Source organism: Amblyomma americanum, chromosome 2 (genome assembly GCF_052857255.1).
Source record: "Amblyomma americanum isolate KBUSLIRL-KWMA chromosome 2, ASM5285725v1, whole genome shotgun sequence".
Taxonomy (NCBI): Eukaryota; Metazoa; Arthropoda; class Arachnida; order Ixodida; family Ixodidae; genus Amblyomma; species Amblyomma americanum.
This window is the reverse complement of record NC_135498.1, coordinates 39,208,005-39,225,868: the sequence shown is the minus strand read 5'-3', so window position 1 is coordinate 39,225,868 and position 17,864 is coordinate 39,208,005. Positions and strand designations below refer to the sequence as shown.

Sequence of the window (17,864 nt, the reverse complement as noted above, 5' to 3'; positions counted from 1 at the left end):
GATTTGGCGTCGTCTTCCACTGTCGACCATGCTGTCATGCTAGTGGCGCTCAAAACGTGGCTTTCTGTTCGAAATAATCCTGGCAGCTGAGTGATTAAAAGAAATGGATACGGTGTCATAGACAGTTATAGGATTAAAAATTAAGTGTACCGCTCGTTGCTACGAATCACAGCTGAATAGGTTATTTATAAAGATATTCTTTTTCTGTGCTTATTTTAGCGTAGAACACCAACCATAAACTAACTATCGCTGACAAAGATACTCTACCCTCTGTAGAGGCTGTTCTTTCCATGTAAACGATACAGCGATGCAGAAAGTGAAGATAAATAAAAATAGCGTCAATACTTACGTGTTAGTGTTGTTTCTGAGGTACTGAACCACTTTTTGAAAATATTCAAAGTATTTCACTTCTACTTTTGTTACTTCTTTTATAGACACATTTGCAAGTTCAAAGTCTCTTTCTAAAATCTGCATGGGAAACTGTTAGAAGAAAAGAAAAATAACCATAATTACGTTTGAATCTTGTTCTTCCCCGCGACGTCAAATGTAGAGAAATGAATACCTCGTTACGATATGAATATGAAGGAAGCAAACAGCCATTGAAACAAAGGCAAGCATAGGGGAATGGTTTCATTAGAATATGTGGTGTTCATCATTGGGACATTAGTATTGCAGTTACTTCTTACCTGAAAAGAATTTATTAGAATGTAGAAGTAAACGCAACTGCATGCCGCCGGTGAGAGCCAAACTTACAACCTCTGAATGTTGTGTACGGTGCACTACCAACTGAGCTACAGCGGCGGCTGTCCAAGCTTCTAGTTGCGAAGAAACTTGTTATTAAAGCTATTTCTCTCTGGCAAAATTATGCCTTATTAACTTGTTCCTCAGAAGAAAACATAAAAGATCTATTCCTTCTACACGAAATATTAGAATCAGAAGTTCAGGGTGGGCGCGCATCCATAGCAATGCTTCATGGTTTAATTTCTGTGTTTGTGCAGTCTGTTTTCGAAATTTTTCGAGGTTACCACTTAACTGACATTTCCCAAGCTCGTTCCCTACAAGGTAATTATAGTGCCCAACCATTGCACTCTTTCAATATGTTGTAGCACTTAGTGCAGTATATGAGAAGGAGGAGGAGGAGGAGGAAAGGCAGTGAGGTTAATCAGACGAATAGCCGGTTTGCTACCCTGTACGGGGGGAAAGGGGTGAGGGGAGAAAAAGATGAAGTAGAAAAGACCGTGGCAGGAAATTAAAGTCACTATGCAAAGTCACAGCTTAAAAGAACGTCTTCTTGGGCGAGTTGGTCACAATTCATCTTAGGTGTGTGTGTTCACGCCTAGTACCTAAGACAAAGTCACAGCGTTCAGTGAAGTCATAGCCTATCGTGCAGGCCAGAAGTCCTCAAAAAGCTGAGCAGTGCCTTGGAGGCCTTCACCGCAGACGACCACCGCGGCCAGTGGCCGAGAATCTTCCTAGTTTCCGTCAGTGGGCGCAGGTCGAGATGCTCCAGTGCACGGCAGAGACACTGTCTCTCGGCGCTGTAGGCAGGGCAGTCACAAAGAATGTGGGCTACTGTCTCACCACACACCGCAGATGGCGCATGCAGGGCTGTAAGCCATGCCTATTAAGAACGAGTAAAACTTGGTGAAAGCTACACCAAGCCACAGGCGACACAGCAGATTTTTTTCACGTCGTGGTAGGCCGGATGGAAGCCGAAGCTTCAGATCTGGGTTCAAGGTTTTTAAACGCGAATGCAAGAATTGGCCTGAATTCCACGCGACAAGCGTGATGTCCCGCGACAGTGGTCTAAGCCTACCCGCTGCGTCGGCTCTCGAGATGGGGATGGACACACAATCACCCTAATCGTCAGCAGTTCGCGCGGCCTCGTCCGCGCGGTGGTTGCCTGCGATACCGCTGTGTCCTGGCAGTCATTGGTAAAGAATATCGTGCCCTTTGTTGATGGCTGTGTGGTGGAGCTCTCGGATTTCCGCGACAAGTTGTTCATGGGACCCATCACGAAGAGCAGATTGTAACGCTTGGAGGGCTGCCTTTGAATCAGTGAAAAGAGACCATTGCTGGGGAGTCTATTCACTGATATGCTCAATGGCGACACGAATAGCAGTAAGTTCTGCGCCAGTCGATGAAGTCCGGTGTGATGTTTTCACTTTCTTAGAGTATATGAGAAAAACTGCATGATTTACAACGTAAACCGCACTCTGGGCTTTCTAAGTCGGAAGATTTGAAAGCACCCATATATCGCTGTCAAAAAGCATTTTCAAGGTATTAATTTGCCCTAACTTACCATATGCATTATTAAAATGAGACCCTGAACTTCGATATTTACATCTCCAATCGAACTAATTCAGAACAACTCGGCATGCTCTGAGTGCAAGCTGCGTAGCAGCTATGTCACATCCATGTCACACCCTGTACTTGAAGACTGCAGAAAAGCATCTCGACTCTGCTTATTTCATAAAATCTATCTTCATCCCGAACTAAATTGTCAGTTAATTACTCACTGATTTTATATCTCATCGCGCATCAATCACGTTCACACGTTCACGTACGTTCACGTTCGCATTCATTGCACGTTCACGTTCACATACTGTCACTTGTAACAGCAACCATTTCTTTTATTCATTCAGTTCAGCTGAATGGAACCGCCTTCGAGAAGACGTCTGGTCAATTACAAATACTCTTCTTTTTTCATGATTCACCATGTCGCCTCTTTTGTATATATACCTGTTATAGATTACAATAACATTTCGGCCAGTATTTTGTATTCTTTCGCGCTTTTTATGCTTTTGTATTTTTGCCACTTTCCTCAGTTTTATGCGATTAAAGGCTAATAAATCAAAGGAAATCCTACACTTAGTAGATGGCTTCGGAGTCAGGTGGGCGGATGAGATGAGGAGATCTGGGGGATAAACTGGCCTCAGCTGGCTGTTATTTCAGGAATTTGGGACAGGCGCTTGTTCTGCGCCTTTGTTCTGCGCGCTTGTTCTGCGCTAATGACGATGGTGGTTATTACAGCATTCTTGACGTAGTGTCTAATCCCTCGCACCCTAAACAAGTTTGTTAAGAATAAATCTTGGCGGACACTTATGCTCCGCCTTAAGGATATCACGCATTAGCATTAAATGGTCCCTTCAGCAGCCTGAGAATCTCTTTTGGTATATAAAGGCCGCCGCGGTGACTGAGTGGTTATGGCGCTCGGCTGCTGGCCTGAAAGACGCGGGTTCGATCCCGGCCGCGGCGGTCGAATTTCGATAGAGGCGAAATTCTAGAGGCCCATGTGCTGTGCGATGCCAGTGCACGTTAAAGAACCTGAGGTGGTCGAAATTTCCGGAGCCCTCCACTACGGCGTCCCTCATAGCCTGAGTCGCTTTGGGACGTTAAACCCCCATAAACCAATCTTTCGGTATATCTTTCGCCTAGGCTCCGCTCACATTCCCATGTATACCGAATTGCGCGGTCATTCTTTACTTTACATCCATGGATGGTGGGGAGTGGTCAAGCGGTTAAGTAATGCGCTGCTGACCTGGTGGCTGTTTCAAACACACCGGCGGAGCTTACGAGTCGCAGTTTGCTCATCCCAAAAGCTCGTAAGGATCATGCACAGCACCACGATGGGGAGGTGGCAGTTGTATTAAATTCGCCCACAAACGGGTGGGCAGACTGCCGCCTGCTCACAGTGGCATGCGCGCCGCCTCCTTTCTTCGGCATGCCAACGTCTACGCCGGGTTTTCTGCTGAATGAGACCCTTAACGCTATCGCGTCAAACTGAAATGAAAGTTCGAGTATTTTACAGCTATGGCCAATGGAACCTCTTCATACTCGGTTTTATCACTTGCGTAAGATCCACCCTTGAGAAAGAACGAAAGGTGTGCTTTGTCCGTGACATTTGCTGGCCTGATGTTTGTCCAACTATACCGGCTCATATAAGCCCCGTTACAGAGAGAGCTCATCCCCTCGAAGATGGGCCAGGTTTACTCGGTTTTATTAAGTTAATTCTTGGCTGCATCGGTTGAGAAGAAGTTGAATAGAGACTAGACTAAGTCTCCTCTCCGGTTGCAGTCCTCTGGCCCGTGTCTCGCCTAAGAGCTTTTCATGAGCTTTCCTCTCTCTAGCAAGCCCATGCGATCGGGGATGACGGCTTAGCCTTCGATGGGATGCTGGGTTGGATAGCATCCGCAGGTGAAACAAGGGGTGAAGAGTCGTCGCTGGGGCGTTAGCAAGCCAGCAAATAGCTCTGACGGACCCAACGCCGGGGTCCGTGGTGAGCTCGCAGCGACCGAATCACCGAACACTGCCAAATACTCTGCCACTGCACCCTTTTCACTAGCGACACCGCCTTTTTTGAGCGTCACTCTGCCCCAATAGAATGTGCAGCAGACAGGGGTGTTGTCTCAATATTTGGTATGACACTTGAGCATTCATGTTGAGTTATCTCCGCTAGACGCCACCGAGCCGTGTCCACTCCTGGCGTATAACCTGACGATCTTAATCTGCTGAGATAACATTTCGCCCTCAGCGTTCTCCGTGAAGCACCTCGCATAAATAGGGTTTCCCACAGACCACGCGTCCTAACAAGGATGGAGTTACACGGGGAGCGCAACCAGCCCAATGTGTTTTGGAGTCCGCGTCCTTCCGCCGCTCGCATCTCTGCTCACGACAGCGATATGATCTGAGATCCCATCATACCGTCAAACGCCTACTTAGTCTCCGGGTCCACGGGCCAGCAAAATATCGGCACACTGCATCCCATCCTTGGTTTCCAAGACGTTGGATTACAGGCACTGGCCAGGTCCCCTCTTCCATTCCAACAGCTTAGAGAACTAGATGCTGTCAATCAGAGGCAAGAGACCTCAGAGTCCATCATAAGTTACGTTCCTGTAGTATAGTGCCAAACGGCACCACTGTCGCGTCATGCCTTATCTCCATTCTTGAACACCAATCCTTCGTCCCGCGGTCTTGCGTGGTCGCCTGAGTCATTCCGATGTGCGTGCGCAGTTCACCTGCCTTAGTCATAATTTCGGAGTACCACATTCCTCCTTTTGAAGCTACCGTTTTTGGAAGGAAGATGGCTAGCGCTAGAGCATATTTCGCAAGCTAATAAGCACCTTTTTAGTACTTTGTATCTGGGTATCTGGGAGTTTGCAGCGCCGTTATTGCAGGTAAAGCTTACAGAGAGAAGTCATTACTCAAACAAATTTCAGTAATCTTGTGCAGTAACGTATGGGAGAAAGCAGGAACATAATCTTTGCACCTTGTTTAAGACGCACTTGCGAGTCAGTCAACGTTGTACACGACAGCATGACAGCCGCGTTTAACATGATGATTTTTAATGTTAAACAATTTTTAAGGATATTTAGTAATCATCGCGCACGCGCTAAATCTCTTCTTATCGAGACGCGTTAACAATGACGGTCACGAATTCAGTAACCTGAAAATAACAATCCTAGAATCCAACTTCTGCACACACCACGACAGAGAAGTAAGAGAGCCGTATCTCATCTATAAATTCAAAACAGCATCTTTGGGACTAATTGAGAGCCCTTGAAAGCTCAACTGTCTACCTAAAGATTAATTCATAGTTGCACTCATAATTCAGCACGGAAATAAAGTCACTTCTGCCAATACTCTGCAGCGGAAAACGCAGAGAAACTCCAGAAACAATACTATTTTTCTGCTTTTTCTTTTTTTCTTAATTTTATTAACTTTCTTTGTATTTTACTTTTTACCCAAGTTTTATTTCCCAGTCCCAACCACCCCTCCTCTCTCTAGATTTTGTTTTGTTCTGTCCTGTTACACCAGAAAAAAAAAAAGAGCGGAGGGAATGGGTGACTGCGAGCTGAACGAACAAATGCGCAAGGTCCAGCTTTCCACACACTGCCGTTTCTTTGCTCCGTCCCTACGATTCTTTTGGCCAAACATTCCCACTGCCAGTAGTTAAGGACTTCACACGCATCGTTTCTTGAAAAAACGTAGGGGGACTCCCCTGATAGGGCCCAAACTTGGGACACATTTGCGCTGGCCGGTCGCGGAGATCGCGCGGCCGGTTGCGGTTAATTAGTTGCAGTTTCCTAACGCTAGGAAAGCGGGGAGGAAGCGTAACGATTCGGTTTGAACCCGACGGTCGACCTGCGTGGCTCACTAGAATGAATCAACCTTTCCAGCAGACCCGTAGAGCAGTATACCCCTTTATATTTTCGCCAATTTCACAACTATTCGAAGGCCTGGAATTTATTTACTGTAGAAAAAGACGCGCCTTTCACACCCAAATTCTTGGAAACGAATCCACCATGTCTGCTCCAAAAATGCAAAAGATATGTTTTCGCAATGAATTTACCCGGAACTCTACTGGAATAAGAAGTGTGTTTGTGCAGGCTCTCCAGTGCGCGTGTGCGTTACAGCGTTTTGCGCTGTTCCCCGTGTGCGGCCACTGCACATCCTTCCGGACTGCGGCGCATCACGCGCCCAGCACGCGTACGTGCCATTTTTGTGTCACCTTCCTTTGCTTTTGTTTGTTTTTGCTCTTTTATTCGGGGCTCGTATTCACGCTCATTGTAGCAGCCTTTTTCCAACCCCTATAAATACTGCTCTGGAATTACCATGTACCGTTATGATGAAGACAGGTCCCCAGTCGAAACGTCACTAAACCCTTGTTGTGTTTTTGATTTGGTTTGTTTTATAGGGGTTTAGTGTCCCAAAGCGACTCAGGCTACGAGGGACGCCGTAGTTAAGCGATATATACCGTGCGTTTCAGCGAACACTTTGAAAAATATTTAAATATAGGCTTTTTGGGGTAAGAATATGGCTTTTGCGACACCAGAAAACCGATGAATCGTCTTAAGTAGTAATCTGGGTAACTAATTTTTATTAATTAACATTTTAACTAATAGAGTTAGGTGAATAGTTGAAATTTGAGAGTTGTAATCGGTCTTTTGTAATAACCATATCTGTTTTTAGAATTTCGAGAACGCGATTACCCTTGGCGCTGTGGCTGGACAAAATTTGGCTTTTTCGACTAGTTACGTGCACTGGAAAGTCAGCAATAAAATTCCAATAAGGAAGGGCGTCAGGCAAGGAGACACGATCTCGCCAGTGCTCTTCATTCTTTAACCTACATATACATTCTTTAACCTACATAAACTTAGCAAGATGTATCCTACACAGTATAGAAACACATGCCCGTGGTGCGGGGCAACCCCCCCCCCCCCCCCCCCCCCCCGCTTTACCATATAACCTGGGAGTGTAAGCGAAACTGCACGTTCCACCAACACAAAACCCCGAGTGCGGAGCAGTGGGAGAGCCGCCTCACCAGCTGCGAGCTCGCCGCCCAAAGGGCAATGGTGCAGCACGCAAGCGAAGCAGCGCGACTCAGTGGAGCCCTGGACAAGGGGACCAACCCTGCTTTGAAGGTCAAGAGTCCGCAGCGATGCAGACGAAGACCGAACGCTAAACACTTAATGGACCAAATAAGGTTTTCTCTCTCTCTCTCTCTTTCACCGCCTGTTTACAGGAGGTATTCCGAGGCCCGAATCGGGAACAGTTGGGGATAAGAGTTAATGGAGAATACCTAAATAATATGCGATTCGCTAATGACATCGCCTTGCTGAGTCACTCATGAGATGAATTGCAAAGCATGATAATGATTTAGACAGGCAGAGCAGAACGGTGGGTCTAAAAATTAACGTGCAGCAACCAAAGTAATGTTCAGCAGCCTAGCAAGAAAACGGCAGTTCACAATTGGAAGCGAGGTGCTGGAAGCGATAAAGGAATACGTGTACTTATTGCAGGTAGTGGCAGCTGATCCGGATCATGAGACTCAAATAACTAGAAGGATAAGGATGCGGTGGAGCGCATATTGCAGGTTCTCTCAGATCATGATTAGCAGTTTAGCAATATCCCCAAAGAGAAAAGTGTACAACAGCTGTATATTACCGGCAGTCACCTACGAAACCTGGATGCTAACGAAAAGGGTTCATCTTAAGTTAAGGACAACGCAGCGAGCCATGGAAACAAAAATGATAGGTGTAACGTTAACAGACGGAAGCGGGCAGAGTGGGTGAGGGAACAAAAGCGGGTTAATGACATCCTAGTCGGAATCAAAAAGAAGAAATGGGCTTGGGCAGGGCATGGGATGCGAAGGCAAGATAACCGCTGCTCCTTAAGGGTAACGGAGTGGATTCCAAGAGAAGGCAAGCGTAGCAGGGGACGTCAGAAAGTTAGGTGGGCGGAGGAGATTGAGAAGTTTGCGGGGGAATGGTGGTCACAGTTAACAAAGGACAGTGTTTATTGGAGAGACATGGGAGAGGCCTTTGCCCTGAAGTGGGTGTAGTCAGGCTGATGATGATGATGATGACGTGCACTGGAGGGGTTGCTTTGCCTGCATGCTTTCGAAACCGCATGTATTTTCGCACGATGCAGCCATATTTCGTCAAGCCACAGCGCCAAGGGTGATCGCCTTTTCGAAATTCTGAAAAACGATATCGGTATTACTAACGACCGGCTACAAATCTCTAATTGCATCCAGTTGCCTGTCTGTGGCAGTTAAAAATTTAGTTATCAGAAATTAGTTAAAGAGGTTACTACTTAAGACAATTCACCGGCTTTCCGGTGCCCGCCAACACTGGTAATACTATGCCGCAAGAGCCGTATTCTTACCCAAGAAAGCCTATTTTTGAAAATTTTTGGAAGTGTTCGCTGAAACACCCAGTATAATATATATAGTCAGTTTTTCGAATCAAGGCAAAAAAAAAAGGGGGGGGGGGACAAACAACAATTAAGTGGGCCTCTGTACTCAGTCGGCACGAGCAAATGTCACTTGGTGAAGCCTAGAATGTCGCAGAGCTAACTTCTAGTTAATTTATATTCTGTCCAGGAAAACAAACACCATCACGAGGCCAGATAGTCTGAATTCGTCATGCTAGCAGATAAAAAATACTTACGGCATCAGGTAACAGAGTCCTAATAGATGACAGATTGCCCGTTTTTGTCTCGTTGCTGGCTGCGAATGCAAGCTGAAAAAAAACCCCAAAAATTTACGACTTTTTATAACTTGAAGCATATTAAAGGCCACTAACAACAAATTTATTCTTTGTCGGCTGTGGAACGTTTGTTACCAACTAATACACACATGCAATTCCGCACAACTAAATTTCCTCTTCACTTTTCTTTTCATTCGTCTTCTGAAGGTTTATTTTTTGTTCCTAATTACGCTAAAAAAGGAGTGGCCCTATAGCGCGCTGTTACGCGCGTCTTGTATACTCCCGCAGCTGGCCTGTGGTGAGCACCACTGCGCATGCCCGGCGTGTTTATCGTGATGTGCACGTCAGCACGTGCATTACCGTGGCGGTCAGGATATTCAAGGGCCGACAGAAAGCCGCCAGGGTGTTCTGCAAGGTCAGTAGATATGGGTCGCTAAGGCGAAGGCTGAATGCTGCCTAGAACCAATGAACTGAGCTGCTAATAAACACTGATGTGTTACAGGTTAACAATAATTATATGCTTAAAATTAAAAAGAAATTGGTTACGTACACTTGTTTGCAAATTGCTATTCGTTTTTACCATAAAAATATTTGCAGTCTATGAAAATAAAAAATGGAATGCTTAGCACAACAGGCATGGTACCTCTGTGACGGCTGACAGTTGGTGGAAGCTGCACGGCGGGACTGGCCAGGGCCCTTGGCTGCTGAACGGGCCAACATCTTCGATCACCTCTGTCGTTCGAGTTACTATGCGCGTGTGGTATCCCTGGCTGCTTTAGCTGCTTGAGGCGCATCTGCCAGCAGCTGTTTTAAGCAATAAATTCCCATATCGCCCGTTGTCGACGCGCCACGGAGTGACCTGGGCGCCAGAACGGAGGAGAACACGGAGCCGAACCTGAACGAACACTGGTGAAACTTTCCTTCACCCCCTAGCGTTTATGGGCAGCGCCGCCACCGGTGCGGTGCATGCGTGAATAACGGCTAACAGCGTGTTCATAATACCGTTGTGTTCGAATACAGAGAACGGCGCAAAGGAGCCTATAAGCTCTATCCTGCAGCCTGACAGGCGCACCTGGTCGCCAGGTGACAGCGGCGCCTGAGTTGCGCGCGAGAAATTTCAAGAGCCTAAAGCACAGGTCCCGTGGCGCCATTCATTGGCGTGAGCACTAACAAGCTCTTATTTGTTATCCGAATTGGTGGCCCACTATGCGGAGGTGGTGGTTCGGCCGAAGCGAAGATAGCAATAGTGGTTTTTTTGAGGAAAGGAAATGACGCAGTATGTCTCGCGTCTCGGTGGACACCTCAACCGCTCCGTAAGGACAGTGTGGAAGGTAGGAATGAAAGAAGAAAGGAAGAAAGAGGTGCCGTAGTGGAGGACTCCGGTATAATTTCGACCACCTGGGGATCTTCAACGTGCACTGACATCGCGCAGTACACCGGCGATTTTTGCGTTTCGCCTCCATCGAAACGCGGCCGCCAGCTTTTTAAAGCGAAAGCTTCACTAGCCTCGTCGATTCAAGGTCAGCCATGGAGGCCAACAAGGAACCAGGACAGGAATATTACAGGCAAGTCCTGCCCACAACAGGTCTACTCACCGGCAATAGCAAAACAAGAACTATGGTGACGCTTTAAGTGATCTAAAGAGTTGAGTGTGATAGCGCTGCGCTAGGTTTCACATTTGTCGCACCTTCTGTTGCAACTTCTGCGTGTGCTTGCGTCAGTTTATTTGCCATTCTCAGTCCATCAACCGCCATATTCGGGCTGCTAGTGGCGATAGAAGGTATCAGCTACGCTGTGACGGTACCGACATTGGCATATATCACATTGTTTTCTAATATTTGATTTCGATTCTTTATATAAAGTGCTCACAAGCCGATAGGCAGGTTGTAATGATGTCATAACCTCTGTCACCCAATCATTAAATATTCACTTGCCATGGTGGCCAGTTTGCGATGATATCACAAGGTCACGTGACCTCGCTCGGTCAATCAAAGTGGACCATACGGCACGGGATGACGTCGCCAGGTCACATGATCTCTCTCGGCCAATCAGCGAATTGCGTCTCGAACATTAGCGGTGTTCTGGTTTAATATCTGTAGTGCTATCACATCAATATACCGCAAGAAAAGCCAAGGAGGGAGGAGAAGGCAGGATTGCAGATTCTGGGATTTACCGTCTCGAAGCGGCACATGGACTACGAGGGAGGCCGTAGTGGAAGACTCTGGTTTAATTTAGACGACCTGGGGTTCTTTATTAAGGTGCGTTAGTACCGCGCAGCCCACAGGTGGTTTGCATTTCGGCTCCTTAGAAACGTTGCCAATGCGGCAGGGATCGAATCGGTGACCTTGGGATCCTTAGGCGAACACCAAAGCCACTGATCCAAGTCGGCGGGTCTGTAAGTTAGCATATATAAAAGTGAAAGGTTGAGAGGGGAACTGGAAAAGCCGACTACTCGTATATCTCGGACGGGTCACACCGAGGCGAAAGGGAAGCGAAGGCCAAGCGGTGTGCTGCCTCCAACGAGTAACCATAAACGTCCAGGCACTCGGCGTCGGCTCAACCACAAGTGTTCTCATTTGTCCGGACACGATAAGACGTTAGAAGGGGCCGAGTTCACTTGTGATCGGCAAGCCGTGACATCAAAACTCGCTATTATCGGCATGTTACAGACGCGCCGCGGGGCGAAGTGACGCCGATAGAACCGACCCCTTGATTCGTAACTCAGAAGAATTTATGAACGAACTCGTAAGATAACTTTTACGCGTAGATTTTCTTTTCGAACATAGTTATTCAAACCGGCAAAAGGTGATGCATGACGGCGCGCCACTTTCCTACTTATATAAGTCGCACCATATTATTAGATGCACCACGAGAAGCTCGAAAACAAAATTACGTGTTTTACGCGTAAAAATACAGCATTTGAGGGCTTTTAATTTGGGAGAAGCGGCCTTGCCTTGAAGGTACCATAAACTGGTCGAAAAAATATTTGTGCACGCAGACATGAAGTTGAAAATACCATCAAATTTGCTCCGCATAACAATTTTTATCCTCCAGCGAAAGCACTAATTATAGAGTATTTGTCATTCTATATTCGACTATGTTATACTGAAATCACCGAGTGATATCAAACATTCGCACTCGTTTGCTGCGTTCAAGAAATAACGGTGATACCTTACGCACTGTAGATGCTGCTGATCCAGCTGTGTTTGTGTTTTTTCGCATACATTGGCTTCTTTGAGCAATCGCTTTTGATAAACCGGTCTTTTTGTCACTTCATTCACAAGCGGGAGCACTCCTTCCATTCCTGTGTTATTGTACTTCTTGCTACATGTATTGGTGCATGCCGTAACTGATTTAGCAACGAAACACTCTTTTAGTTTTGATTCGATGATAAATCGAAGCATAATTTCAAAAGATACATATGATTATGTAACACTTCGTCCTAGACAACAGCGTAGTTAAGAACTCGGACGCGTGTTCTCATTCAAATAAAATTTTTTTTTCATATTGAGCTGAAAGCCTATTAGCAGTGCCGCCTTCATTGAATGGCCGAGAAAACTTCCCTTTCTGTAAGAAGTGCTGTAACGTAAAATAAACTTAATAAAATAAAAACAAAAGCTGCTGAGGTTTCTTTCAAACGTGTTAGCAGCTCAAAAAGTAAGAGGAAAAGCTCATAAACATTGAATTTTGCTTTTTCCCAGAGCATTTGCAGCAGTGTTGCGACTACGTGCGCAAGTATTTTAGGGCAGGCGTGCGCCAACTTAAAGTCGAAGTTAAAACACACATAAAAAACACCTCTAACATTCGTAGCAGTAAGCATATACCAGAAGAGACAGCGAAGAAGTTGTGTGTGAGATAACTGAAAGCCGTTGTCAATGCAAATTTTATGGTCTGAGTTTAGGCCACGGCAGTGAATACATGTTACAACATTTTTGGTTTTCTACCCTGACCACATAACCAAAACAGAGAGGGAACGAAAGCTCGTTCCTCGGAAACTCTGGGTTAGTCGTCGAACAGGGAGATACTTACTTTGTACAAATTCTTCTCTACGGTTATGATTTCGTCAGCTGCCTTCGACTGCTCATCAATAGCTACTGTCACATCAGTAGCACGGTCACTCAGTAGAATTATTGTCTTTTTTATAAATTCTCTGTATGCTTCTTCCACTTTTCTATTGTAATCTTGGTAATAATCGGAGTAATAATCACCGCCGTCGTCGATGTCGGACACGTAGATGTCGGTAGGTTTGCTTATCTGAAGAAACGATTTGTTGAACAACATGAGGGCTGCTTCTTGCAGGAAATATTTTTCAATGCTGAAGACAGAAATCGCCTTACCGTGATCATGGGCTTCGTTTGGTTCCATGAGACAGAATATGTAAACAATGGCAGTGGACCGACTTCTCGAAGAATTTCCTCGTAGGTTGGTTTATTTCCTGTAGCTGCGTTTTCCTGCAACGGCCACTGACCCAGATTGTAGCCCTCGAGCACGGTTTTCACAGAATTTTTCAGAGCCTGTGCACTTCCCGCTGCAACAAAATAGAGTTATGTTTGAAGAGACCAGTGGACACCGTCCCACCTGAATTGGTATAGCCAACGAGTATACCCTTCACTTGACACTTTCTCCGTATCAAATGCTAGATCATCTCCCTGCTACAAATGGCAGAGTTTGAAATTGGTGACTTCTTCAAATTGGCATCCGTCGGCATGCACATTACCATCGTTATGATTTTAATATGGATATGTCTGCGATAGCGGTAAGGGGACTAAGCTGTCGCCGAAGATTAAAGTGCTCGTTGCACTCGGGAGAGAGTATTGCAATGTAAAGAGTGCCTGGAACATTCTAGGTATATAGGGCGCATCTAACAATGAAAATGATCTCAAATATGCTTGAAACGGGTGCGCGTGATTATGGAAAGATTAAGGCGAGAATCCAGCAGGGCGGAGTGGTGGCTTCTCGCCTAGCAAAACAAAATGATGAAGCCGCGTTCCGCCGGCGACCAATAAAGAAAACACAAGCAAAAAGAACAGAAGCAGGCAAACATCCTGAATATAAACAATCGTCACCTTTTAGAGTGCATGACTGGAACGCATTTATCAGCTTATCCGTGGCGTTCGGTGATTGCGTAGGCTCTACACACGCCGCTTCCAGAAGATCTGCGAAAGGTAATTATCATGCAGGAGCTATAAAATGTCGCCACATACCCAGTTTCCCGCAAAAAAAGAGTCTGATTTAATAAATGCGCCCGGTGCAGTTGCCCTGTACTCGATGCTACCAGCATGGAGTCTTTCGTCCCCTTCTTGGAACGCTGCGTCTCTCATAGCCAATGCATCGCCTTAGGACGCTGAGCACAATATCTGAATACCATATAATGTAAATCGTTTTGCACATGGCATGCAACAAAATATAAAAACCTTTTCTGATAACTCCAAATAAGCTACCATCGTCACACTTCTTCAGCCAATCCGTAGACCAATTTTGAATGCAAAAGCGCTACTTGTTATTCATCGGCCAAGGCGTGGTAACTGTCTCACTCAAAATGTACACTGAACCTCGTTGTGAAGAAAAATGAAGCACCCCAGAGGTGGCCTAGGAGTTTAAGTGCTAGCCTCGCATGCGGGAAGGACGGGTGAGGTATGATCCTCAGCGCCGCCAGGTGCCTTCCGATTTACGATGGGTACAAGCTTTCTCCTGCCCTGTTTATCGGCTTACCAGAGATGAACCGCCTGAAAAAAAGGGGTTCTTGACCCGGCTTTTTGCAGGCAAAAATCGCCTTGTGCTATTTCGCTCTTTGGACAATCTGCCATTGCGCCATTAAAAGTCATCATCATATTCATCGGGAAAGAGATGAAGTGTGCAAACTGATTCAAAGGAAGAATCGGAAAGAGAAAATGTACATGCAGATGTATTCTTTCAGTTTTCTTTAAGTTTGCACTGCCCTGACACATCCTAACCTGTAACGTTTTCATCATCTATATTTAGGACTTGTGCCTTACTGTGTTCGTCAGGAAAGGCTTGTGTGGGTTCCTTGATATAAAGGCGGACATCAAGGAATTTGCATGAATGAGTTGGCGGACTTTCTCATGTCGTCTTGATTTAGAGCATCTATTCTGCATTTAGTTCATTGTTTTTCCTTAATGCGGAGCAGTTGCATCAGGAATTCGCTGTTGCTCAAACACGTGGAGCATTCATATCTTTGAAAAATTGAGAGGAATATGAAGCTCACATAAAATATTCAATAATGCATTTCTCGTCAATGGGAGGAGATTCTCTCACATTTGCTATGCAAGATTAATTCCCTAAATTTCTACCTTCACAGATTAGGTTAACCTGCCGCGATGACTCAATGACTTTGGCGTTCAGTTGCTGATGCTAAGGCGGCGCGATTGAATCTCTGTCACAGCAGCCTGATTTCGACGGAGGCGAAATTCAAAATCACCCGCATGCTGTGTGACCTCAGCGTGCGTTAAGGAACACCAATTTGCCTAAATTAATCCAGAGTCATCCACTACGGCATCCCTCACGTCCCACGTCTCTCTTCGGGGTGTTGCACCCCAAAATTTACAATTTAAACAGATCACGGCGTTCGCTTTCAGCCATGTGTTCTTTCCGAAGTGAACCTAGAACTTTGTGCCTTTCCTGTTGCTGATTCGCCTCCATTCTCAAACTTTTATTTCACATTCCTGTCCGGCACTGGAGGCTGTCTTCGTGAGCATGAAATGTACCCTCGTTTGGCGCTACCCAGCTGGCATTGCCACGGGGCAGTTCGATTCGAATTCCATAAGTTAGTCTCTGCCTCTGCAAGGATGCCCCACTTGGGGCGCCTGTCACGCTGTGGTTTTTGCTTTTCACTACCCCTTCTTGAAAAAAATTACCCATTCTACTTTCACCTGCAATTTGTCCCACATTCTTGGGCATTAGCTAGCAGCGGTAACTCCAGTTAGCGATTTAGAGAGCAAACAATGGTAACTTAAGGTTATTTTAAAAGAAACCGTCCGTATCGCAAATATGCCATCGTCTTAATGAGAATACGTTTTTAGCCGAGTGAATTTACGCAGTTCTAAAGCTCACCGTCGACTGCAAAGAATGTTGGGGTGGGACAAAAAAGAACAACACCGTCTTCCTCAAAAAACGATGGCCAACGAAACCGGCGGTGTAAAAGGCATGAAAGTGCGCAGCTGCTATAAGGCCTCATTTAAGTCATTTTGCAACATACCAGAATACACTTTCGTATTGAATAAACTTGCCGTCCTCTCGCGGAGAAAACTGATAGTTTTAGCTGCATTGTCCCGCTCTCCTAAGAAGAGCGTCAACTTCCTGGCGGCCAAAATCTGTCAGCTACCTTGGATTACAGAACGCGCCAACTTGAAAGGGTTTTTTCCGCTCTAGCTTAGCCGAGTTCTTTCAACAGGACATTCTTGTTGGCTGCAGGTGAGCTGGTTTTTTTCTGCTGCAACCTACCACGACAGTGAACTACAGCGACAAACCTACGAAATGCGTGGAAGGGGGCTCTCGTACAGCTATTTCAGTAGAGTGTTTTCGCAGCCCAAAGCGTTCATCGTCAGTGCTCACCATTGATTTTTAGTTGTGATTGCTAGTAGAACTGTAGGTTGTGAAGAAAAGGAAGCCCGCATACGTATTTCAAAACCTGCTTAAAATTCCTTGATAAAATAAATACGTCAAAGATGACATACAAAGACTTTTTTAGACGTCTTCACAGGTAAATTTTTTCGCATTCGTCAATATCCATTGTTGTACGCTGCACACTCAGCATGCACTCCGTAGTGTCACACTGAGGGCGAAAAAATGATTGATGTTTAGTAACTCATCTAAACAGGACCACATTTAGCGGGACGCTTAATAATAAATAAAGAACAAAAGTTTGCAGAAAGTTGTGATTGGGTAACTTACTTGCAAGGTCCTTCACTGCTTTCTCCTTCAGAGTCTTCCTTTCCAGCTCTAGACTTCCCTTCCACTTTCCGCAAACGTTTTTATAAAAGTTTTGGCATGGCGTGGTCTTTCCCATTTGCGATCTAATCTCTTCAACTGAATTACAAAAAGAAAACGAATGGTTTCAGCGCGGTCGAAGTGATCAAGCACTTAATAAATTTGATCTTTTTTGTTTACTATACTGTCGCATTCCCAGATCGAATTAAGAATTAAAAAATCACATGTTTACAAACCAGCCCGGACAGGTAAAACAGAAATAACCCTTTAACGTGAGTAACATATGGTTTGCAGCGAGAAGCTGTAATAGCCAACTCAACCTCGATGGCCTTGAGAGTGCATTCAACACGTGTGCGTTGCCTTCGTCATAAACGGCTGCGGCGTGCGCATGCCTGGCGCTGACTTCGTTGGATTTCGGCGCTTCGGGGGTGGGTTCCACACACCCGTGATAACGCGAACGGTCCCGACACCGCTTTGGTAGCGAAAGATGGAGTGCCGCAGCTTAAGCCTATCGCTAGGCGCAAACGCCTCCATTTGCTTCGATGGAGGCGAAAACGCAAAGGCGCCCGTGTGCTGTGCAACGTCAGTACACGTTGGGGATCCCCAGGTGGTCGAAATTACTCCGGAACCCTCCACTACGGCAATGCCTTCTTTATGTCTTTCCTTACGGCGCGGTTCAGATGTCCGCCAATATGTGAGACAGATACTGTGCCATTTCTCCCCCCCCCCCCCCCCTAAAAAAACAATTTTCATTTTTATTTAAATAAGCTGCGATTCATCCCAGCTGCACTATAGTTTACAGAGCGGAACCTCGAAGCGGAGGCAATGGCAGTGTCCGCTACCATCTTCCTCTGTCTTTGTTCACGCCACTGCTGCCGCTGCGTCTCCAGACCAGACTGTCGTTTTTCTTCGGTTTATGCTTCA

The 17,864-nt window shown here is 45.9% G+C and overlaps 1 protein-coding gene across 2 annotated transcripts in view; it reads right to left on the bottom strand.

The window, feature by feature from the left end:
* Positions 1 to 17,864, bottom strand: part of LOC144121049 (membrane metallo-endopeptidase-like 1) — a 50,581-nt gene that overhangs the window by 18,799 nt on the left and 13,918 nt on the right. For both annotated transcript variants that reach the window (XM_077653967.1, XM_077653968.1), the window contains 6 exons: positions 16,905 to 17,039; positions 14,060 to 14,149; positions 13,331 to 13,521; positions 13,023 to 13,247; positions 8,955 to 9,026; positions 350 to 480 (listed from right to left, as the gene is read on the bottom strand). In XM_077653967.1, the coding sequence (XP_077510093.1) occupies positions 350 to 480; positions 8,955 to 9,026; positions 13,023 to 13,247; positions 13,331 to 13,521; positions 14,060 to 14,149; positions 16,905 to 17,019 (824 nt within the window). In that variant the 5' untranslated portion in view covers positions 17,020 to 17,039. The remainder of the gene's footprint in view (positions 1 to 349; positions 481 to 8,954; positions 9,027 to 13,022; positions 13,248 to 13,330; positions 13,522 to 14,059; positions 14,150 to 16,904; positions 17,040 to 17,864) is intronic.